This window comes from Eubalaena glacialis, chromosome 3 (genome assembly GCF_028564815.1).
Source record: "Eubalaena glacialis isolate mEubGla1 chromosome 3, mEubGla1.1.hap2.+ XY, whole genome shotgun sequence".
Lineage (NCBI taxonomy): Eukaryota > Metazoa > Chordata > Mammalia > Artiodactyla > Balaenidae > Eubalaena > Eubalaena glacialis.
Genome location: NC_083718.1, coordinates 85,640,127 through 85,665,609, shown reverse-complemented (window position 1 = coordinate 85,665,609; position 25,483 = coordinate 85,640,127). Strand labels below are relative to the sequence as shown.

The 25,483-nt window shown below is 38.2% G+C and overlaps 1 protein-coding gene across 1 annotated transcript in view; it reads right to left on the bottom strand.

The window, feature by feature from the left end:
* Positions 1-1,090: 1,090 nt before the first annotated feature.
* The window catches only part of CTSS (cathepsin S), a 28,997-nt gene continuing 4,604 nt past the window's right edge, over positions 1,091-25,483 (bottom strand). Inside the window, exons 4-8 of the mRNA XM_061186042.1 lie at positions 24,877-25,026; positions 23,106-23,333; positions 21,121-21,286; positions 20,145-20,247; positions 1,091-1,442 (exon numbers count right to left, since the gene is read on the bottom strand). Coding sequence (XP_061042025.1) covers positions 1,343-1,442; positions 20,145-20,247; positions 21,121-21,286; positions 23,106-23,333; positions 24,877-25,026 — 747 coding nt within the window. The 3' untranslated portion in view covers positions 1,091-1,342. The remainder of the gene's footprint in view (positions 1,443-20,144; positions 20,248-21,120; positions 21,287-23,105; positions 23,334-24,876; positions 25,027-25,483) is intronic.

Genomic DNA, 25,483 nt, shown 5'->3' with positions numbered 1-25,483 from the left:
TGCACTACCAAATATAAAGTAGTTAGCTAGTGGGAAGAAGCAGCATAGCACAGGGAGATCAGCTCAGTGCTTTGCGATGTTCTAGAGGGGTGGGATAGGGAGGGTGGGAGGGAGGTTCAAGAGAGTGGGAATATGGGGACATATGTATGCATATGGCTGATTCGTTTTGGTGTACAACAGAAACTAACACAGTATTGTGAAGCAATTATACTCCGTTAAAGATCTATTAAAAAAAAAAAAAAGTTGCCATAGCATATCACCAGGATACTACAATTTAGATTTTCATGATAGATTATAATAGTTACCTAAGAATAAGGAAAGAATGGTATGTGGTTGATCTCGGGTGGCCTCGGCCTGCAACGGCTTGAAGCAGGGTTTTGGTTGCCGGCCAATGATTGAGGTCGGGTCGCAGCGGTGAGAGCACCGAATCTTAGGCACAGTCAGTGAAAGGCCCGGGCCCTGCGGCTTTGCAGAAAAAGAATTCCCGCAAAGATGGAAAGTGGTGAAACAAGTATTAATTTGGAGAAAAAAAGTACAGTACGTGTGGATAGACACACGAGCGGGCTCAGAAAGAGTCGCACCCTGGTGGCAGTTTAAATCACTTATATGTGGCATTTTTTCCAGGTTTCCTTTGGCCAATCATTTTGATTTGCCTGGTTCAAAGTCTGAATTTGGTATAGCTCAGGATTTTCCCATGTGTGCATGCACATCTCTTAGCCAAGATGGATTCTACCGAAGAGGCCTATGGGTAGATTTGGCCACTTGGCATCACTCTCCTTTTGACCTCCAAGAAGGCTTTCTGCGCATGTGTAGTTGGGGAGGTCTCCTGACTTCAGGAATGAGAAATATGTGGTCTCTTATCTTCTATCTGGGCAGGGCCCAGCCTCCTCTCTCAATTGTCCTGTTATTCCCATGTCAGAGTATCAGTCCACAAGGAAAGAACTCAAACCATTTGCCCCGGGGGCCCATCTGTCTCCTGCCTCATGGTAATGATACAAAGTTGAAAAGGCAGTTATTTATTAAGCATCTATATGCCATCGAGGTTCAGCAGGATATCAGGGGACTTAAAAGGACAAATAAAATAAGACAATGACAAACATGACAGATTATCTCAGGTTGACCAATTTTCATAGTTATATCTATAGTACATTATTAATTTACTTAGCAAACTTTTCCCCAAGATTTGCAAAGTTAAAAAAGTAGATGAATCAAACTATATTTTCTGTTAGTACAGTAAATATACATTGATCATGACACACATTTCTACTCGTTACAGCAGGTAAAAATAAATTGTGAGAAAGTGTTTCTTCTTTCTTGAATTGTTATAAAACAAAGAGGTCCTCTAGATTTCCGGGTAAGAGGGATAACTAGCAATCCCACAGTGATTTCCACTATTTCTTGCCATCCGTATATATCCTTGTTCACCAAAGTTGAGGCCCCAGCTTTAGAAAAAGAAGTAACACAAAATTACAAATGAATATAATCAAATCACATTATCAACTTTTTATCTCTTAGATTGCTTTTCTCCTAAAGAGATTATATATGAAAAGCTGTAAAATAAAGTTGGAACAAAATAATATAATAATTTCCCCAGGGCTTTTAGGCAATTTTCAAAGGATGGTTTGGTAGGTTTTAATGCTATATTAATGAATAGATTTAATACCTAAGGAAAACAATATAAGGTCCATCCTAAACCTTTAAATCCTCCTATTTCTGCAGGGAAAGAGTTTTATTATCCTTTCCAAGACCCCATCTTTAAGTGTTTTTGCATAATAGGATCATAGGTGATGATTTCCTGTCAAACTTCAATTTCTTTAGAGAGTGTCAATTAAGAAAGATTTTTGATAGACCACTATGGAAAAGGCACAGGGCAGGGGACTCTCAAAAAGAGCAGCTTTCAAACACCTTTTTGACCTGGAAGTGGAGCTGAGATAAGGTAAGACTTGCTCATAGTTAAAGCTGTAAAAAATGGAATATGCTACCTTGGGAGAAGATGAGCTCCCTGGCACTGGAAGTGTTCAATTAGAGATGTACATAACTTGTCAGAGATGTTGCAGGGGGAATTCATGGGTCAGATAAGGGTTAGAGGAGATCAGTGGTTCCTCACTTTTTCATTTCATGGACTTTGAGAATTTCAAAAAATTTTGCAGATTGACATAAGGTTACCAGTTTTTAAGTTAGCAAGTACAGACATTAAAAAAAACAAAACCCTTTATTATCACCATCAAATTGTAAAAGAAAGGACATTTTAACACCAAAAACAAAACTTAAGAGGACATAACCTCTAATTTAAGTATAGTCCTTTGAGACAAATAAATTTAGATTTATGAAAGATTTACCAAAATATTCTTTTTTCTCCCTTTTTCACATACTAGTGAAAAAATTGACAAAATTCTTGTGAGAGAAATGACTTGTGAAGTCTTTTATGATTGTGAGATTTTATAATTGTAGGTGTACAAATAATTATAATATGAGGCAGAATTCATATGCTGTATGAATTGTGCTATAACTAGTATACAAATAAAAGCATGAAATACTGTGTTTGTATTTGGAGAGCAGCAGGAAATTTAGTTGAAGGGAAAACTGAACATCTTTAGGGGAGTAGTGTGAAAAGAAGATAGAAAGTTGGTTTGGGGCCATATTGTGCAGAGCTTAGAACAGCAGACTGAGGAACTTGTTTAAGTCCATAGGCAGAGGGAAGCCATTGCAAACTTCTGCTCAGGACTCAAAGGAAGGTTGTGTTTTTGCATGCAGTGGAGAAACTAAGAAATGCTGGACTATTGGAAGAAGACAAGTGGCATAATTTAAAACAACTGTGCTTCAATAGGCCTTAAATGTTCTATGTATCAGCCATTCACTGGACTCTTCCGGTCTTATTTCTCTCTCTCTTGTACCATTTAACACAGTTGTCTACTCTCACCTCACTTCTCTCTTGGCTTTAAGACACTACTGTGTCCTGATTTTCTCTTCTCTCTCTGGTCACTCTTTCTTAAACTCTCTTATGGGCTCCTTCTTTATTTTTTTTTGGCCGCACCAAGCGTCTTACGGGATCGACCAGCAATTGAACCAGGGCCCTCAGCAGTGAAAGCGCCAAGTCCTAACCACTGGACCTCCAGGGAATTCCCTGGGCTCCTTTTTTGATTCCTTTCATTTATTGCCACTCCCCTGCTCAAAATCCTTTAATGCCTCACCAACACCTTGAGAATAAAATCCAAACTCCGCTGCTGTCACCTCTCATCAATGGATGCAGTGCTTTTTTAGTATCTGGTTTGATAAGCAAAAGCGATAATAAATTCTGGCTAAGCTATTATTATTAATATCAATAGCCACCACTTATTGAGCACTTACTCTGTGCTAAGCAGCTTAACACATATTATCTCATTTAATCATCATCCTGTGAGGTAGGTATTATCTTCTTTTTACTAAAGAGAAAAACTGGCAGAGGTAAAGTGGCTTGCCCAAAGTCACACAGATGGTTAATTGTGAATCAAGGGTTCAAATCTAGGGTTATTTTATTCCAAAGCCTACTTTAACTTTTATACTATCTTCCTGTGAGAGAGGTAGTATGGGGAATGAAATTCAAACCAGAACATCCAGGATCTTATATAATTAGTATATTGCTATATCTTACTATATAGTTATTTCACTGCCTAAAAACAAGGTAAAAAATTTTAGATAAGCTGAGTTTAGACCTAAGTTCTGGTACTGAAAGTTGAATTGAGGCTCTTAGGAGTAGTAATATGAACTCAGTCGGTGAGAGCTAGGAGTCCCAGATCCCACTCAGTATCTGGACGAGATCAACTGTCCCAAACTTTGTAGATCCCAGACCTCTTTTTTGGCGGAGTACTGCTAACCCTCCTTTTAAAAATACAGCTGATTAAAAATCTCAAGCTAAATAAATATTTGAGGACAAATTCTTGTCTTCAGAACTGTTCAAGGTCAGTTCCAAATGCTCATTCCAGTCCTTACCAAGTTGTTTATTTTTATCAACTTTATAGCCCTTTCACTCAAACTGTTCAATTCTGGGCAAGTTTCTTAACTCTCTTAGTATCAGGAGTTTCCTATTCTGTGTTATGGGGATAAAATGCCTATCTCATAGATTACCTTAAAAATTAAATGAGAAAATGTATTTAAAGTGCTTGCACAGTGTCTGTAGTAAATGCTCAACAAGTAGAGGTAGCTATTTTTGTTCTTATCCAAGTATAAGTCCATCTGATTAGACTCAAGTCCATCCCCTTTAAAAGTATGTAGTGTTTTTCTAGGGTGACCAACAGTTCCACTTTCCCTAGGATTGTCCTGGTTTTAAAACTAAAGTCCTATGGCCTGGGAAACCCCTTACTCAGTGACAAAGCAAGATGGTTTGTCCCCCTACCTTCTCTCTGCATATTATAGACTACTAACTTATTAGATATTCCTTCTAAAATATATGCCAATTTCCTTTGTAATAAATTGCAGCCTTGAACTTCTTAGGCTGTGCCAGACACTATTCTAGGCATTAGGATTATGGAAGTAAACAAGGTAGGCAAAGTCTTTTTAAAGCCTATGCATTCTATAAGGGAAACATATAATAAACAAAGAAATACATAATATGATATGATATGATAAGTACTATAAAGAAAAATAAAGGATAAGGGGATACAGAGTGTTGGGAATCCGGGCTACATTTTTTTTTTTAATTTTTTATTTATTTTATTTTATTTTATTTTTTGGCCATGCCATGTGGCTTGCAGGATCTTAGTTCCCCAACCAGGGATCGAACCGGGGCCCAGCAGTGAAAGTGCAGAGTTCTAACCACTGGACCACTAGGGAAGTCCCCAGGGCTACATTTTAGATGGTGTAGTCAGGGGATGCTTATCTGAGGAAACATTTGAGCAAAGACCTAAGTAAACTGAAGGTGCAAGTGATGCAAAAATCTGGGAAAAGAGCTGGGAATAAGCTTGGTGTGTCTGGGAAACAACAACAAGGCTAGTGTACCTAGATCTCAGTGAGAGAGGGGAAAGCAATTGGAGAGGTGGTTGGAGAGGCAGGCTGAAACCAGATAATGTCCTGCTTTTAACAGACGTGGGTCTTATTCTGAGTGTGAAGGAAAGCCATTAGAGGGTTTGGAGTAGGAGAGGAATAACATCTGCTTTCTGATTTAAAAAGGCTCATTCTGGCTACAGTGTAGAGGATTGACTATAGGCAAATAAGAGGGAAAGTGATTATCAGTTGGGAGATTTACTGCAATAGACAAAGAGAGATGGACAGTGGCTTGAACCAGAGTGGTAACAGTAGAGATATTGAGAAGTGATAAGGTTTGGGATAATTTAATGATGGTAGAAATGACAGGATTTGCTGATGGTTTAGATGTAGGGTATCATATGAAGAAAGAAGAGATGGCTCCAATGTTTTTTGGCCTGGGGTAAGCGCTGTTGGCATTTACTAAGATGGGGAAAATTGGGGCAGTAGCAGGGAGTCAAGAGTTCTATTTTGAACATATTAAGTTAAAGAGACCTATAGACACACAGCCGGTAGACTGCTGGACATGGAATCTGGAGCTCAGGGGAGAGATTAGGGCTAAAGATACAAAGATGAGAGTCATCAGCACATACCTGGTGTTTAAAACCATGAGACTAAATGAGATTACTTAAGGAATGAGCCTAGAGAGAGAGGGAACTGAGGTCTGGGGCAGTCTAATATTTATAAGCAAGAAGTAATAAAAGGAACTAAGGAACTCAGGAGACTGAGAAGTAGAGCAGGAAGAAAACCAGGAGAATGTGGTCCCCTGAAAGTCGAATAAAGAGTGTTTCAGAAAGGAGAGAGTAATTATATATCAAATGTTAAGAGGACAGGTAAGGTGAGACTTTGAAAACTGTTTAATGAGGCAAGATGGAAATGAGTGGCAATCTCGGCAAGAGTGATTTCAGTGAAGTGGTGTAATAAATACTTGTTCTGAGTTATAAATCAATATGCACATTCTTAATCTCTTTATAGAGAAATCTCTAAGGAAATCCACTAGGCTATAACTTTTTACATCTTTTTTTCAGCCTTCGATTCCATGGAGAAGAGGCAGTATGTATGAATTTAATATAAATTCCTATAATGTTTAGTATAAAACGTTTACCCTAACTCTACTTTAAGATCAGCCTCAGGCTTCCCTGGTGGCACAGTGGTTAAGAATCCACCTTGAAAGAATGCTCAACATCGTTAATCATTAGAGAAATGCAAATCAAAACTACAATGAGGTATCATCTCACACCGGTCAGAATGGCCATCATCAAAAAATCTAGAAACAATAAATGCTGGAGAGGGTGTGGAGAAAAGGGAACACTCTTGCACTGTTGGTGGGAATGTTAATTGATACAGCCACTATGGAGAACAGTATGGCGGTTCCTTAAAAAACTAAAAATAGAACTACCATAAGACCCAGCAATCCCACTACCGGGCATATACCCTGAGAAAACCATAATTCAGAAAGAGTCATGTACCAAAATATTCATTGCAGCTCTGTTTACAATAGCCAGGACATGGAAGCAACCTAGGTGTCCATCATCGGATGAATGGATAAAGAAGATGTGGCACATATATACAATGGAATATTACTCAGCCATAAAAAGAAATGAAATGGAGGTATTTGTAATGAGGTGGATGGAGTTAGAGTCTGTCATACAGAGTGAAGTAAGTCAGAAAGAGAAAAAGAAATACAGTATGCTAACACATATATATGGAATCTAAGGGGAAAAAAAGGTCATGAAGAACCTAGTGGCAAGATGGGAATAAAGACACAGACCTCCTAGAGAATGGACTTGAGGATATGGGGAGGGGGAGGGGTGAGATGTGACAGGGTGAGAGAGTGTCATGGACATATATACACTACCAAATGTAAAATAGATAGCTAGTGGGAAGCAGCCGCATAGCACAGGGAGATCAGCTCGGTGCTCTGTGACCACCTGGAGGGGTGGGATAGGGAGGGTGGTAGGGAGGGAGATGCAAGAGGGAAGAGATATGGGAACATATGTATATGTATAACTGATTCACTTTGTTATAAAGCAGAAGCTAACACACCATTGTAAAGCAATTATACTTCAATAAAGATGTTTAAAAAAAAAAAAAAAAAAGAATCCACCTGCCAGACTCTGGGAGGGCTCACGCCAAGGAGTACTTCCCTGAACTTCTGCTGCCAGTGTCCTTGTCCCTGTGGTGAGCCACAGCCACCCCGTGCCTCTGCAGGAGACCCTCCAACACTAGTAGGCTACAGGGCGAGCAGAAGCAAGAAGAACTACAATCCTGCAGCCTGTGGAACAAAAACCACATTCACAGAAAGATAGACAAGATGAAAAGGCAGAGGGTTATGTACCAGACGAAGGAACAAGATAAAACCCCAGAAAAACAACTAAATGAAATGGAGATAGGCAACCTTCCAGAAAAAGAATTCAGAATAATGATAGTGAAGATGATCCAGGACCTTGGAAAAAGAATGGAGGCAAAGATCGAGAAGATGCAAGAAATGTTTAACAAAGACCTAGAAGAATTAAAGAACAAACAAACAGAGGTGAACAATACAATAACTGAAATGAAAACTACACTAGAAGGAATCAATAGCAGAATAACTGAGGCAGAAGAACGGATAAGTGACCTGGAAGACAGAATGGTGGAATTCACTGCTGTGGAACAGACTAAAGAAAAAAGAATGAAAAGGAATGAAGACAGCCTAAGAGACTTCTGGGACAACATTAAACACAACAACATTCACATTATAGGGGTCCCAGAAGGAGAAGAGAGAGAGAAAGGACCCGAGAAAATATTTGAAGAGATTATAGTCGAAAACTTCCCTAACATGGGAAAGGAAATAGCCACCCAAGTCCAGGAATCGCAGAGAGTCCCATACAGGATAAACCCAAGGAGAAACATGCCGAGACACATAGTAATCAAAGTGGCAAAAATTAAAGACAAAGAAAAATTATTGAAAGCAGCAAGGGAAAAATGACAAATAACATACAAGGGAACTCCCATAAGGCTAACAGCTGATTTCTCAGCAGAAACTCTACAAGCCAGAAGGGAGTGGCATGACATATTTAAAGTGATGAAAGGGAAGAACCTATAACCAAGATTACTCTACCCGGCAAGGATCTCATTCAGATTCGATGGAGAAATCAAAAGCTTTACAGACAAGCAAAAGCTAAGAGAATTCAGCACCACCAAACCAGCTCTACAACAAATGCTAAAGGAACTTCTCTAAGTGGGAAACACAAGAGAAGAAAAGGACCTACAAAAACAAACCCAAAACAATTAAGACAATGGTCATAGGAACATACATATCTATAATTACCTTAAACGTGAATGGATTAAATGCTCCAACCAAAAGACACAGGCTTGCTGAATGGATACAAAAACAAGACCCATATATATGCTGTCTACAAGAGACCCACTTTAGACCTAGGGACACATACAGACTGAAAGTGAGGGGATGGAAAAAGATATTCCATGCAAATGGAAATCAAAAGAAAGCTGGAGAAGCAATACTCATATCAGATGAAATAGACTTTAAAATAAAGAATGTTACAAGAGACAAGGAAGGACACTACATAATGATCAAGGGATCAATCCAAGAAGAAGATATAACAATTATAAATATATATGCACCCAACATAGGAGCACCTCAATACATAAGGCAACTGCTAACAGCTATAAAAGAGGAAATTGACAGTAACACAATAATAGTGGGGGACTTTAACACCTCACTTACACCAATGGACAGATCATCCAAAATGAAAATAAATAAGGAAACACAAGCTTTAAATGACACAATAGACCAGGTAGATTTAATTGATATTTATAGGACATTCCATCCAAAAACAGCAGATTACACTTTCTTCTCAAGTGCACACGGAACATTCTCCAGGATAGATCACATCTTGGGCCACAAATCAAGCCTCAGTAAATTTAAGAAAATTGAAATCATATCAAGCATCTTTTCTGACCACAAGGCTATGAAATTAGAAATGAATTACAGGGAAAAAAACATAAAAAACACAAACACATGGAGGCTAAACAATACGTTACTAAATAACCAAGAGATCACTGAAGAAATCAAAGAGGAAATCAAAAAATACCTAGAGACAACTGACAATGAAAACACGATGATCCAAAACCTATGGGATGCAGCAAAAGCAGTTCTAAGAGGAAAATTTATAGCTATACAAGCCTACCTCAAGAAACAAGAAAAACCTCAAATAAACAATCTAACCTTACACCTAAAGGAACTAGAGAAAGAAGAACAAACAAAACCCAAAGTTAGCTGAAGGAAAGAAATCATAAAGATCAGAGCAGAAATAAATGAAATAGAAACAAAGAAAACAATAGCAAAGATCAATAAAACTAAAAGCTGGTTCTTTGAGAAGATAAACAAAATTGATAAACCATTAGCCAGACTCATCAAGAAAAAGAGGGAGAGGACTCAAATCAATAAAATTAGAAATGAAAAAGGAGAAGTTACAACAGACACCGCAGAAATACAAAGCATCCTAAAAGACTACTACAAGCAACTCTATGCCAATAAAATGGACAACCTGGAAGAAATGGACAAATTCTTAGAAAGGTATAACCTTCCAAGACTGAACCAGGAAGAAACAGAAAATATGAATATACCAATCACAAGTAATGAAATTGAAACTGTGATTAAAAATCTTCCAACAAAGAAAAGTCCAGGACCAGATGGCTTCACAGGTGAATTCTATCAAACATTTAGAGAAGAGCTAACACCCATCCTTCTCAAACTCTTCCAAAAAATTGCAGAGGAAGGCACACTCCCAAACACACTCTATGAGGCCACCATCACCCTGATACCAAAAGCAGACAAAGACACTACAAAAAAAGAAAATTACAGACCAATATCACTGATGAATATAGATGCAAAAATCCTCAACAAAATACTAGCAAACAGAATCCAACAACACATTAAAAGGATCATACACCACGATCAAGTGGGATTTATCCCAGGGATGCAAGGATTCTTCAATATATGCAAATCAATCAATGTGATACACCATATTAACAAATTGAAGAAGAAAAACCATATGATCATCTCAATAGATGCAGAAAAAGCTTTTGACAAAATTCAACACCCATTTATGAAAATAACTCTCCAGAAAGTGGGCATAGAGGGAACCTACCTCAACATAATAAAGGCCATATACGACAAACCCACAGCAAACATCATTCTCAATGGTAAAAAACTGAAAGCATTTCCTCTAAGATCAGGAAAAAGACAAGGATGTCCACTCTCACCACTATTATTCAACATAGTTTTGGAAGTCCTAGCCACGGCAATCAGAGAAGAAAAAGAAATAAAGGGAATACAAATTGGAAAAGAAGAAGTAAAACTGTCACTGTTTGCAGATGACATGATACTATACATAGAGAATCCTAAAGATGCCACCAGAAAACTACTAGAGCTAATCAATGAATTTGGTAAAGTTGCAGGATACAAAACTAATGCACAGAAATCTCTTGCATTCCTATACACTAATGATGAAAAATCTGAAAGAGAAATTAAGGAAACACTCCCATTTACCACTGAAACAAAAAGAATAAAATACCTAGGAGTAAACCTACCTAGGGAGACAAAAGACCTGTATGCAGAAAACTATAAGACACTGATGAAAGAAATTAAAGATGATACCAACAGGTGGAGAGATATACCATGTTCTTGGATTGGAAGAATCAATATTGTGAAAATGACTATACTACCCAAAGCAATCTACAGATTCAATGCAATCCCTATCAAATTACCAATGGCATTTTTTATGGAACTAGAACAAAAAATCTTAAAATTTGTATGGAGACAAAAAAGACCCTGAATAGCCAAAGCAGTCTTGAGGGAAAAAAACGGAGCTGGAGGAATCAGACTCCCTGACTTCAGACTATACTACAAAGCTACAGTAATCAAGACAATATGGTACTGGCACAAAAACAGAAATATAGATCAATGGAACAAGACAGAAAGCCCAGAGATAAACCCACGCACCTATGGTCAACTAATCTACGACAAAGGAGGCAAGGATATACAACGGAGAAAAGACAGTCTCTTCAATAAGTGGTGCTGGGAAAACTGGACAGCTACATGTAAAAGAATGAAATTAGGACACTCCCTAACACCATACACAAAAATAAACTCAAAATGGATTAGAGACCTAAATGTAAGACAGAACACTATAAAACTCTTAGAGGAAAACATAGGAAGAACACTCTTTGACATAAATCACAGCAAGATCTTTTTTGATCCACCTCCTAGAGAAATGGAAATAAAAACAAAAAATAAACAAATGGGACCTAATGAAACTTAAAAGCTTTTGCACAGCAAAGGAAACTATAAACAAGACGAAAAGACAACCCTCGGAATGGGAGAAAATATTTGCAAACGAATCAACGGACAAAGGATTAATCTCCAAAATATATAAACAGCACATGCAGCTCAATATTAAAAAAACAAACAACCCAATCCAAAAATGGGCAGAAGAGCTAAATAGACATTTCTCCAAAGAAGACATACAGATGGCCAAGAAGCACTTGAAAAGTTGTTCAACATCACTAATTATTAGAGAAATGCAAATCAAAACTACAATGAGGTATCACGTCACGCCAGTTAGAATGGGCATCATCAGAAAATCTGCAAACAACAAATGATGGAGAGGGTGTGGAGAAAAGGGAACCCTCTTGCACTGTTGGTGGGAATGTAAATTGATACAGCCACTATGGAGAACAGTATGGAGGTTCCTTAAAAAACTAAAAATAGAATTACCATGTGATCCAGCAATCCCACTACTGGGCATATACCCAGAGAAAACCATAATTCAAAAAGACACATGCACCCCAATGTTCATTGCAGCACTATTTACAATAGCCAAGTCATGGAAGCAACCTAAATGCCCATCGACAGACGAATGGATAAAGAAGTTGTGGTACATATATACAGTGGAATATTACCCAGCCATAAAAAGGAACAAAATTGGGTCATTTGTTGAGATGTGGATGGATCTAGAGACTGTCATACAGAGTGAAGTAAGTCAGAAAGAGAAAAACAAATACCGTATATTAATGCATGTTTGTGGAACCTAGAAAAATGGTACAGATGAACTGGTTTGCAGGGCAGAAGTTGAGACACAGATGTAGAGAACAAACGTATGGACACCAAGGGGGGAAAGCGGCGGGGGGTGGGGGTGGTGGTGTGATGAATTGGGTGATTGGGATTGACATGTATACACTGATGCATATAAAACTGATGACTAAAAAGAACCTGCTGTATAAAAAAGTAAATAAAATTAAATTTAAAAATTAAAAAAAAATAGAATCCATCTGCCAATGCAGGGGACACAGGTTCCAGCCCTGGTCCGGGAAGATCCCACATGCCGCCGAGCAACTGAACCCGTGTGCCACAACTATTGAGCCTGCGCTCTAGAGCCCGTGAACCACAACTGCTGAGCTCACATGCCGGAACTACGGAAGCCCACTCGCCTAGAGCCCGTGCTCCGCAACAAGGGAAGCCACCGCAATGAGAAGCCCGCTCACCACAACGAAGAGTAGCCCCCGCTCTCCACAACTAGAGAAAAGCCCGCGTGCAGCAACAAAGACCCAACGCAGACAAAAAAAAAAAAAAAAAAAAAAAATCAGGCTCTCCTGAAAGATCATTCAACAGTTTTCAGTGAAAGAAAATGGAATATGCTCTTTCTTCTAACTTATATTTTAATAACTTAATTCCACTTATGGATGAAGAAGAGTCATTTCTGTACCCACCCCCAACCCAATCCATCAACTTACTCCATGACCTAGAGGCCCATCTATTTTGCAACTGTTTATTTTAGAGAGTTCACCAGATATTGCTTAAAGGTGTCCTGGGTGCTTACTTAGTTTTTTGGTGTGTGTGTTTGCATGCATGGGTGTGTATGTGTGTGTGCATGCATGCGTGTGTGTGTGTGTGTGTGTGTGTGTGTGTGTGTGTTTAAGGTTCTAATGGGCACATAGTTAATACCTTTAATATTTTTTCCTCAGGCCAAAGTTGTCTCATGCCCAGTAACTGTGGAGCCTTCATTACTCATTGATCTGTATGTTAAATTAAACTCCTCCCTTTTTTTTGCAAAGACAATCTTGGCCCATCTTGTGGGCAGTCCCTTAGACTGGGGTGGCCTTCTGACCAAGTTTAGGCTCCTAAACTTTTCTAAGTACATAGCCGTTGTATCTCTGGCTCAGCTAGCTTTCTAAATTTATAGATCTGCCCATCATTGGCAACATAGACTATCCAAATACTTAAGGATCTTCTCAGATAGTTTAACCTCAAAATCTCTACTGCCTAATATTTAGGGAGATGTCCCTGAAAAACATGTAGTTCATCATTCCTCACTTAGATGCTCTAGTTTTATTCCTGAATTAAGTCAAACCATCAGAGGGTTGTATAATAAGGTATTTTGCATTATCTTGGTCCCCATAAAATAATTTTTACTCAGTTATGCTTGGTATTAAATCATTTGCCTATATGCTAGACATTCTGAAAGCATTCTGTAAAACTTCTAGCTGCATTTACGGTTGGGATGTTACTAAGGGCATAGTTTTCTGCATTAGATTGTATTCTCTTTATAGAGCTTCAAAGGAGGAATAATAACAAAAATAATAACTATGATTTATTGGACATATTATGTGCCAGACACTATGTGCTAAGTGTTTTACATACATTATCTTGTTAAATCCTTATAGTAATCTTGAAACTATTATTCCCATTTTACAAATGGGAAAATTGAAAGTTAAAGATATTAAATAACCTGCCTAAGGTCACACGGACAGTAAAGGAGCTAGGATTCTAAGCAAGTTCTGCCTGGCTTCAAAGTAAATGCTTTTACTTGCTATGCTATACTGTATTATAAAAAGAAGCTAAATACCCATGTACAGAAAGGGAGAAAAATTCAGGGACATTGGATCAGTGTTATATATATACCAAGAAGATTAAGTGTAAACAAAAGGAAGATAAAAAAGAAGAGGCCAAATAGAGGAAGACTCCACATTCTTTTACTTAAGGTTAACTTGGTAGCACTGGAATGACATAGAATCTAACCTTTTAAGAAATCATTAAGAACAAGTTTGATAATATAAGAGGGTTTTGCTTGAGTCAACCTCTGTGGAGCCTGGAATTCATGACCATATGCAATCTGTCCTTGCTGGGATTTAGTGCCAGAATCGCTGTGGTCGTTCATAATTTGTTCCCTTCCTATCTCACATCTCTCTCTAACAGGCTTCTTATACTACTACCTTTATAAAAGAACATGCAGTTCCCTTAACTCATTTACTTTCTCTCAGTTCTAGATTTTGGCACATTTACCTTCCTCTGTTCTGATTGCCCTTTTTCATCTGGTTATTTCTTTCTCATCCTTCAAGATTCAGTCAAATAATCTGGCTAAAAGGCCCTCCCAGACTCCCCAGGCTATGCCAGGTACTCTTATTCTGTGCTTCCACTGCAACGGATGCATACCTCCATCTTAGCATTTATTACATTCTATTGCAATGGTCTGTACATGCACACACCTGTTTCCTTGACTCTACATATTAAACTATGAGTATCTTGAAGGATGATAGGAAGGCTGTATTTTTCATTGCCTAGCACTGTGCTTGGCACATGGTAGGTACTAATATATGTTTGTTGAATCAATGTATGAACAAAGATGCAAAAATGAACAAGAGACTGTTCTACCTTTGAGGAGTTTATATTTTAGTGAATGGAACATGATTTATAGAAATAGCTATAACAGAAGGTACAATTTGTTAAATGCTATAATAGAATTTGTAAAGCATTGTTAAAGCTTAGAAGTTAGAGAAATAATTCTGAGTAAATGAATGGGGTATGGAAGAGATAGCATTTGAGGTAGGTGTTTTTTGAAGAATGAATAGGATTTTAATGATGTTTTAAGGATTTTTAAGGTTTCTTTTTTCATTTTAAAAGTAATAAGTGGTTTGTTAAAGACAATTTTGAAAATACATATAGGCAGACAAAGACAATCTTTTTTTTTTTTTGCTGTGCCGCGGGGCAGGTGGGATCCTAGATTAGATTTTTTTTTTTTTTGGCCAAGCTGTGGCATGTGGGATCTTAGTTCCCTGACCAGGGATCAAACCCATGCCCCCTGCAGTGGAAGTGCAGAGTCTTAACCACTGGACTGACAGGGAGGTCCCAAAGACAACCATTATTAACATTTGGTATAATTCCTTCTGGTCCTTTAGTATAACATATATCAGAGAAATGGTGTATACTATTTTAAACTTAATACTTATACTGTATATAAATGTTGTATTTATATGTATTTTTTCATTTAAACATATATTCCAAGTATTTTATTAGGTTATTAATAATGGTCTGAATAAATATAATTTCTAACACATGGACTGATTATGTCATAATTTATTTAACACTATTTCTATTGTTAGGCATTTTTGGTTGCTTACTAGTTTTCACTATTAAAGGAGAAGAATGCTACAATTTACATAAGTCAGGTGTGAAGTTTGCCCCAAATTTAGGATTATTTTCTTCATATAGATTCCAAGAAATGGAAATAATTGGATGAAGAATATGAACAGTTAAAAAGTTCTTGATTCATATTATCAAACTGCTTTCAAGAAGGATTGTAAAACTTTACTCTTCCACCGGAATGTATAAGGGTGCCCATTTCACCACAGACAGTGGGGTTTCTGTAGGCAGCAATGGGCTTTAAGGGCATTTCAGAAAGATGAAACGGCACAAGTAACAAATCAGAAATAGCTAAGTAGGGCTTCCCTGGTGGTGCAATGCCTGTCAATGCAGGGGACACGGGTTCGAGCCCTGGTCTGGGAAGATCCCACGTGCCTTGGAGCAACTAAGCCCGTGTACCACAACTACTGAGCCTGCGCTGTAGAGCCCATGAGCCACAACTACTGAGCCCTTGTGCCACAACTACTGAAGCCTGCGCCTAGAGCCCATGCTCCGCAACAAGAGAAGCCACTGCAATAAGCCCGTGCACCACAACGAAGAGTAGCCCCTGCTCGCCGCAACTAGAGAAAGCCCGTGCACAGCAACGAAGACCCAATGCAGCCAAAAATTAATTAATTAAATAAAGAAAATATCATTAGAAAAAATAGAAGAAAAAAGAAATAGCTAAGTGTCTCTAAACTTAAAGAATGATGAGAAAGTAGTTTGCTGTGGCCAGAGTGTGAGTATGGGTACATGAGAATATAGTGGAAGAAAAGTGTAAAAGGCTATGTTGGAAGCTACCTAGTGGAGACCCTTGAATGTCTGGCCAGGAGTTTGGACTTTATTTTGACGAAAATGGTAGACTGTTTAGAATTTTGACCTTGGGTTTGGATGATACATATTTTAAGAAGATACTTCCATAGCTGGGTGAGAAGAGAATCTGAATTAATGTCATTAGGAATGGAAAAGAGAAAATACATATAAAGTATGATGCAGAGGCCTAAAGGACAGGGCTGTGTGGGTTTAGGGAGAGAAGGAAGAGCCCAAGATGATACCAAGGCTTTGATGATCTGAAGATGATGATGTATTACTCAAAATAGAGAAAAATTTTCCCTTGAACTTACTCTGAAATCATTTTCATGGATGGGGGATATAGGGCAAGTTGGGATAGGGAGAGGGGGAATTTGATTTTAGATTTGTTGAGTGAGAGAGAGAGAGAATGTGTGTGTGTGTGTGTGTGTGTGTGTGTGTGTGTATGTGCTGTAAGTGGAAGTAGGGCAGGTGGGTGGGGAATTTTGATTTTTAAAGTAGAGCTAAAGTTGGAAGTTGGACATAGAAGTCTGCTGCTTAGTAGAAAGGTAATTTTTAGAAATTGTGAACTGGGTATCATGCACATAATGGCGATAGATGAAGCTCAAGGATCAGAGGAGTTTGCTTTGGCATGGCTAGAGCTAGAGTGTAAGGGACAGGTGGAAGAAAATAACCTAAGAAATGAGGCTAAAGCTGATATAGCAAAACAAGCCAGGAAAGTGATATGTCATAGATGTCATAGAACTAAATGCAGTAGCGAGTTTATAAAGCAGAGAAGTCTCTCACATTTCTGTGCCATTGCATATCCTTTTTGGGTCATTGGGCAACTTACTTCCCTCCTCCAACACATGAGCAGTTCCATTCATCTGAAAACTTGGTGCAAGTAGTGCCTTCTCTCTGGAGCTTTAGGCAGTTAGGCATCTTCTCTATGGCCCCATAGCCATTTAGACATATTATACCATGATGTGTTGTATTTTATTGCTTAAAAATATATCTAATTCCCAAGTGGACTTTGAACCCTTACAGGATAGGATGATTTCTCATTAATTTTTGTATTTCCAAGGCCTAGATAATGTCTGTCACATTGTAGATGCCTAGAAAATGCTTGTTAAATTAGTAAGTGCTAAGAAGAGGTTTTGAATTAAAACCCCAAAAGATATATAATCTTCAAGAAGAAACTTCAATAGAGAAGAGGATTTACAATACCTACTGTAGGGAGTAAACAAGATATATATATAAGTGAAAGTATTGCTCCATTTAAAAAAGTTATCACCGGTCTAGACCCAAGCTGATCAGTACCGTGAACGGGTTATAAATGAACCAAGATATTAATCACCTCAACTACTTTCCCAATGGGCCATGCAAATATCATCATCTTTGTGGGCCACAACATGAAAAAGATAGGAAAGTAACTTTTTGTTTATTTATGATTTGTAGACTAGGTACTTCCAGTAAAGATTTGAGGGGGGTTATGGGTTGAATTGTGTCCCTTCCAAATTAATATGTTGGAACCCTAACCCCCAATACTTCAGAATGTGACCTTATTTGGAAATAGAAGCATTGCAGATATAATTAGCCAAGAACAGGTCATTAGGGTGGGCCCTAATCCAATATGACCTGTCTTATAAAAAGAGAACATTGGACAGAAATACACATGCACACAGGGAGAATGTCATGTGGAAATGAAGGCAGAGATCAGGTGATGCTTCTATAAGCCAAGGAAAGCCAAAGATTGCCAGCAAAACTTCAGAAGCTAGAGGAAAATGACAGCCCTTCTGACTTCTAGCCTCTAGAACTGTGAGACAATAAATTTCTGTTGTTTAAGCCACTCAGTTTGTGATACTTTGTTATGAGAGCCCTGGAAAACTAATACAAGGAGAAACTTCAGACACGTTTAAGTCTCAACTCTTCATATTTCCTCTTTTTTTCCCTCTGAAAGCTACATTACTTTTGTTTGTGGGTTTTATGGATGTCAGCTAATTCATGTATTGAGGGGCTGTTAGGTGCCACATACTGTGCTGAGGATTCAAAGACAAGATATAATCTCGGCCCCAAAGGCACATACAGAATTTTGGAGTGATAGTTAGGTGAACATACAATTTAAATATAATGTGTAAAATATTCCAGTATGCATAGGATATTTTAGGAGCATAGAAAAAAAGACATTTTGCCTAGCCCAAGAATTTAGGGAAAACTTTCTGGTATAGATAATGCCTGAGCTGGTTTTGAAGGGAAAGGAGGAATAAACCAAGTGAGGAGAAAGGATGTTTCAGGCAGAGGGGCCAGCATAACCAAGATATGAAGATATTAAAGGTAAAATGATATGTATGGGAACTATAACTGTGTATGTTTCAATATAACTAGAATGAAAAATGTGAGACAAGTGCCAGGAATTGAGGCTGGCAAGGCAGGTAGGGACCAGACAATAGGCGACTCATCGTTTCTACTAGGGAACATTCATCTCACAATGAGTGGTACTAAGTATAAGAGGTATAAGCCCAGACTTATATTTTAGACAAACCAGATTGGAAGCAGTATAAAAGACAGATTTAAGAGTAAAGGAGACCTGGGTATATATCCAAAAAAAAACAAAAACACTAATTCAAAAAGATACATGCACCCGAATGTTCATAGCAGCATTATTTATAACAGCCAAGACATGGAAACAACCTAAGTGTCCATCAACAGATGAATGGATAAAGAAGATTTGGTATATATATAATGCAATACCACTCAGCCATAAAAAAGAATGAAAATTTTGCCATTTGCAGCAACGTGGATGGACTTGGAGGACATTATGCTAAATGAAATAAGGCAGACAGAAAAATAAATACTGTATGATATTGCTTATATGTAGAATCTAAAAAATACAATAAACTAGTGAGTATAACATAAAAGAAGCATACTCACAGATATAGAGAACAAAGTAGTGGTTACCAGTGGCAGGGTGGGGGAGTGGGCGGTACTAAGTATTGGGTGTAAGATAGCCTCAAGGGTGTATTGTACAAGCCAGGGAATATAGCCAATATTTTGTAATAACTGTAAATGGAAAGTAACCTTTAAAAATTGTATAAAATAATTTAAAATTTTTTTTAATTAAAAAAGAAAAAGAAAGAGTAAAGGAAACCAGTTAGATGGCTACAGGGAGAGTCCAGGCAAGAGATGTCTCAACTAGAGCAATAATAGAAGAAATGGAGAGGGGGCAGAATCAAGGACCGATATGAGGTAAAATTAGTTCAACTTGTTGCTTGATTGGGTCTGGAGGATCTAAGACAAATCCATAGTATCTAATTGGGTAACTATGTTGTGTGGTGTTGCCTTTTAGTGAGATGGGAAGTTCTGAGAAGGAACGAAATGGTAGGGAGGGTACTGGGTTCCCTGGACATACTGAGTTTGGAGAAACTAAGATACGTGGAAGTGCACGTGTCCAGATAAATAAGTCTGAAGTTCAGGGCAGAGGTCAGAGCTAGAGCTAGAGATTTGAAAGCCATCAGCGTATAGTTATAGCTGAAATCATAAGAATGGAATGATTGTATCCAAGAAAGATGTAGAATAAGAAGAGTAATGGGCAGAAGATGGGGCCCTGGAGGAAAGACTAACAACTGAGGGCTAAGCAGAGGAATGGCTATTCATAAAGGAGACCAACAAGGAATGATCAGAGAAGTACTGTAGAAGATAAATCATGAAGACCAAGTGCTGACCGCAGAATAGGAAGTGAAGAATTCTGAGTAATTTAAAATGTCACTTTATAAGAAGCTATAAATATTCACCATTTTCAATATCATGATGATCATCATCATAATCACAAGAAAGCATTGGTTGAGGCTCCCTCAAATTCCTGATTTTATTTAAATATACATTAAAGTGTGAGTACCTGTTTTTCACAAGCCAGTAGTCTCTCCCATTAAGGTTACCATAGCCAATCACCAGTACACCATGATTCACAGCCTGAGTACACAAGGGGTCATAGTAGACACCTGAGAATAAAATATGGGTAGAGCAAAAGAGTAAGTGATGTGTGGCAATGAAGGACATTTGAAAATGCTATTTTATTAGACTGTTTTGGGTATATGTCAGGAACATATACTCTCACATTTAAACTATTTAGAGTCCATGATTCTTTGCCATCAGTGCTGTATTTGTCAGGGTTTTTTTTGTTGTTGTTGTTTTGTTTGTTTGTTTAGCCAAGTTTGGCATCAGTCTAATCACAGCTCCCTCAGAAATCTTTGATGAACTGCCACCTTTTTCTAATTATTTTTTAACTTATATTGTTGTATTTCTATGTATATATTCCTAAATTGTTTGTTCTATACATTTTCATCCTTTACTAAATTAAATGATCTTTAAGGTGAGGTTTAAAAAAAAAAAAAAGATGATAACCTTCTAGTTTGTCTAATACAATGCTCTATCCTTAGTGGGCGCCCTCCTTGTACACTACTGTGTTGCACCTACACTCCACAGCGGCTACAGCAGCTAGGAGCTCAGGCTCTGGAGTCAGGCAGCACAGTTTCTAATTCCAGCTGACCACTTGCAGACTGTATGACTTTAGGCAAGTTAACCTAAGACTTAGTTTTTTCATCTGTAAAATAGGGCTATTGTAAGGATTAAATGAGATAATGCACAGAAAGAATTTAGCATAGTACCTGGCCTGTACTCTTAGTAAATTTTGACAACTATTACTTTACTAATTAGAACTGGGTATAAAAATATGTATATGAAATGATATGAGGCGGAGGATTCCGTTTAACCTAATCTAAGCATCCAGAGGCATAGTGATGGGGAAGAAGAATATTCTTTCTTATGGTGCAAGGGCAGTATAAAGCACGAGGATAACATGTCTGGATTTTTACCACTTCTGTAGAGGAAGAAAGAAGAATGGCGTGCATCTATAGCAACAGACACAGGTCCTTTGTTGGCCACAGCTTCTTTTAAGGCATCTTCACTGCCGAAGGGAAGTTCAATATACCTTGAACACGTGGCAGCTCGATTTTTTGCGTCATACTGGCACTTTTCATCCTGTGGAAAAAGGATAAATCAGATAAAGAAGTATACTTCAATTTCCTTTATAAATCGACAGTATCCTAAGTCTGGATTTCAAATACGCTTTCTTTCCTCATTTAGTCTTTTCAAGTGTCTAAGGCTCCTTCTTCCTTTTAAAGAAAGAAAAATAAAATCTTCCAAACCCTAATAGTTCTATGTTTCACCAATAACACAGGAAATACAGAACAGTTCTATTGCTTTAAATTGTATATATCTTCATATGTGCAAATTTGCCAGGGTAATGTCTCTCAGACTCTAAGGTGGATTGTTAGGGGCATACTACATCAAGACTTGAGACTACAGCTTTAAGATCTTTTTGATGGTATAATACCTGCAAGATGATCTGCAGTTTAGGGACTTCCCTGGTGGCACAGTGGTTAAGAATCCGCCTGTCAGTGCAGGACACAGGTTTAATCCCTGGTCCAGGAAGATCCCACATGCCGTGGAGCAACTAAGCCCGTGAGCCACAACTACTGAGTCCGCGAGCTGCAACTGCTGAAGCCCGTGCGCCTAGAGCCCGTGCTCTGCAACAAGAGAAGCCACTGCAACGAGAAGCCCGCGCACCGCAATGAAGAGTAGCCCCCGCTCGCCGCAACTAGAGAAAGCCCACACAGCAAATAAATAAATAAATAAATAACATAATTTTTTTTAAAATGCCATAACAAGTCTCAGAACAAAAATCTAAATATAACAAATTTGAATCAAAACATAATAAACCAGTCTTTAAAAAAAATGATCTGCAGTTTAAATATTGGTTTAAAAACACCATATTTCAAGTGAGAAAGGGGAGTTTACAAATTCATGTTTGTTGTATATACAACTATGTTTTTAAAATGCTTAAAAGGAAAAAGAACTTGAAAGAAATAAACCAAAAAAATAGAGGTTAAGGTAAGAAGTTTTTGAATGATTTTTTTATCTTTTCTAAATTTTCTGTCGTATGGACAGAAAAGTGTGATGAACCTGCGAGGAGGAGGAGAGCATTATTTAGCTTTTTAGTAGGTAGAAGAAAGATGGTTGATGATCTGAGAATAAGGTTGAGGATAGGAGGTTGTGGGACAAAAAAGTTTAAATACCAGGCAGATATACAGAAAGAATTTTAAGGAAGGTTTGCTGAAAATCTTTTTTTTTATAATTAATTTATTTTTATTATTATTTTTTTTGGCTGCGTTGGGTCTTCATTGCTGCACGTGGGCTTTCTCTAGTTGCGGCGAGCGGGGGCTACTCTTTGTTGCAGTGCATGGGCTTCTCATTGCGGTGGCTTCTCTTGTTGCAGAGCATGGGCTCTAGGAGCATGGGCTTCAGTAGTTGTGGCATGCAGGCTCAGTAGTTGTGGCTCGCAGGCTCCAGAGCATAGGCTCAGTAGTTGTGGTGCACGGGCTTAGTTGCTCCGCGGCATGTGGGATCTTCCTGGACCAGGGCTCGAACCCATGTACCCTGCATTGGCAGGAAGATTCTCAACCACTGGACCATGGAAGTCCCTGAAAATCTATTTTTAATCATGAACTCTGCTTGCTTGTTTAAAAATCATTGTGCCACTGATAAATTAAGTAGGCTGCTGCATAAGAAAGAGAACTCTTGAGAATTTAAGATTTCTTGATGGAGGTTCATTCTCTCTCTCTCTCTCTCTCTCTCTCTCTCTCATACACACACACACACACACACACACACACACACACACACACACACCAAGCAGCACTGCTTCTCAAGCAATTGGCTTGGTGATAAGTTTAGTAGAGTGAGTTGGAGGGATAGCATGAGGTCAAGGGGCAGCACAAAAAGTTTGCTTGTGGCACACCATGGCTTTGTAGGGATAGGAAGCTTCTGAATCGATGCCGTTGTTATCAATGATATATTGGAAAGCCTCTGTCATGAAGCCACCATTACAGCCTTTATTCCCATATTTTTCAGTTGAGCAATCCACCAGGTTCTGTGCGCTCAGAGACACCAGCTTTCCTGTTTTCAGCTTCACTTGTGCTTCCAGGGCTCCCACAGCACTGAAAGCCCAACAAGCACCACAGGAGCCCTAAAACAGAGACAAAGTCACAAGGGCAATCACAGAGTCAGTAAGGATGACTTCCATAACACAAACTGGGCAACTCTCAACATGTCAGCACTTTCAGCAGTTCCAGGAAGAGCTCCCCCCACTACAGTTTCCTCTTCCCTTAGGCCATGGCAATGAAGACTAAATACTTGATTGTTCTCTGGGCAAGGTCTGACCTTAATAAATATTTACGAATGGCTGAGCTCAGAGCATAATTGCCATATTCAAATATATTAAGAAACAGTACTTACTGAGCATGTACCAAATCCCAGCTATTTTTACCCCATAGTAAGGGAGATAAATGCTAATAGTAAAGTGATTTTTGAGAGGAACTGGGATGATTCCCTTGACCTAAAATACTCTTCCTCCTGCCAAATAATGCCTGAAACATAAGGTTAGCATTTTTCAGACAGTTTTAGCTATAGAATTCTTTTGGTCATAAGATATTTTACAGGGAAGCATAAATAAACAGAAAAACACAAAGTTGCTTTAGTTTAAAAAGGTGCAGAGTGTTCTAAGCCACATCATAATTGTTCTCTCTCTCTCCACCTCATCCCACTCTGCTCTCTAGTGTAAGGAAGCAAATTCAATTTGCTTTTGGTCAAAGCAAAATCACCCCCTAAAATGCAAGCACCCAGAGAAAGGATCTCATTAAATTATTTATAGTTAACACTTAGATATGTAGTTTATTGGGTCTTCTTATACTTTTGTTTTAGGGAAGCTCCAGTAAGAAACCCAAAACTAGTTGAAAGAAAAATATCTAGGTGGAAAAGAATGAGAGATTAGCAGTATCATTCACTTCTTAATTTTTCTTTTCTTCTTTGGTCACAAGCTGGGGCAGCTGCTCAGGACACTGATCCTTTTCCCTTATCCTGACCTCTAAGGTGATACATGTGTTTTATCCTAAGTTATCCCTAACTAATTTAGGATTTTGTAGCTTTCTTTCTTTTTTTTTTTTTACAAGCAAATTAAAGGAAATACAAAAACATAGGAACACATTTATAAAGTCCATATTTCTTATTCTAACAACGTAAGCCTAGTCATGAATTAACTTGACCACTACAATTTACAGGCCACTCTTAGCTCTAGTTTGTCCTCTCCTTCAACCCTGAAATTCATAAGTGAGATGGAGGAATAAACTTCCTGATTGAAATTCTCTCACACACATGATACTGTTTCTCAAGTAATTGGCTTGGTGGAGGGTCCAGTGCAGTTGATGGATAGCATGAACACCAAAGGTCTGTCTTAAAGACCTATTTGCTTAATTCACAGTTTTTTGCTTAGTCTAATATTGATGGCTGTAACCTTTGATGTTCTCAGCACTGTGGGGAATACAAAAAGTATCATATGTGGTCCTGGCCCTTCAGGAGCTCACAATGTAGTTGGGAAGACAAGAATAGCAAACATACTTAGAAAGGAACCTAAGGGACTATGAGATTCACTGCCAGATTACGTAGCTAGACTCAGTATTTAAGGAAGAGAGATCTCGATCTGGGGTACAGAGGCCTGGGATGACAATACTCACCTGGTATTTCACTTCAGTAACACACCCCTTCTCTCTCCAGTCCAGAGAATCAGGCAATTTCTGATTAGGGTTTGACTTGTAAGTGACATTTCTCTGCCATTGGCTGGGAACTCTCAGGCAACTCATCAAAGATATCACTTCTTCACTGGTCTACAAAGATATATACATAGCTCCTTTCACTTATACCCTTCTTTTCAATATCCTGATAACCGTAACTGTGAATATATTTAACAACTGAGAGAAACAAGTGGTAGCTGTGACTAACATAGGTAACTATCTGGTAGGTGAATTATCTGGGTCTCTTTAGTCTTACACTTTGCCATTAGCATCCCAGTTAGGCATTGGGAAGGAGGAGAAGAAAATGATAAAAACTAGGTTACAGAGAGGCAGATTTTTGGTTCAAAGCAAGGCAGAATTTTATAAAAGGGTTGTCTAAAAAGTGGACTAAACTGGTTTTCCTTGTGAGAAAGAATTATAAAAGAGATTCCTGCATTTAATCTACTTAGGGTGTTCCCTTCCAAGGGGTACTATGATTCTTAATTTTGGCCACAGTGAAAAAGTCTTGTAGGGTAGAACAGAATCTAATAACTAATGGGAGATTATTTGT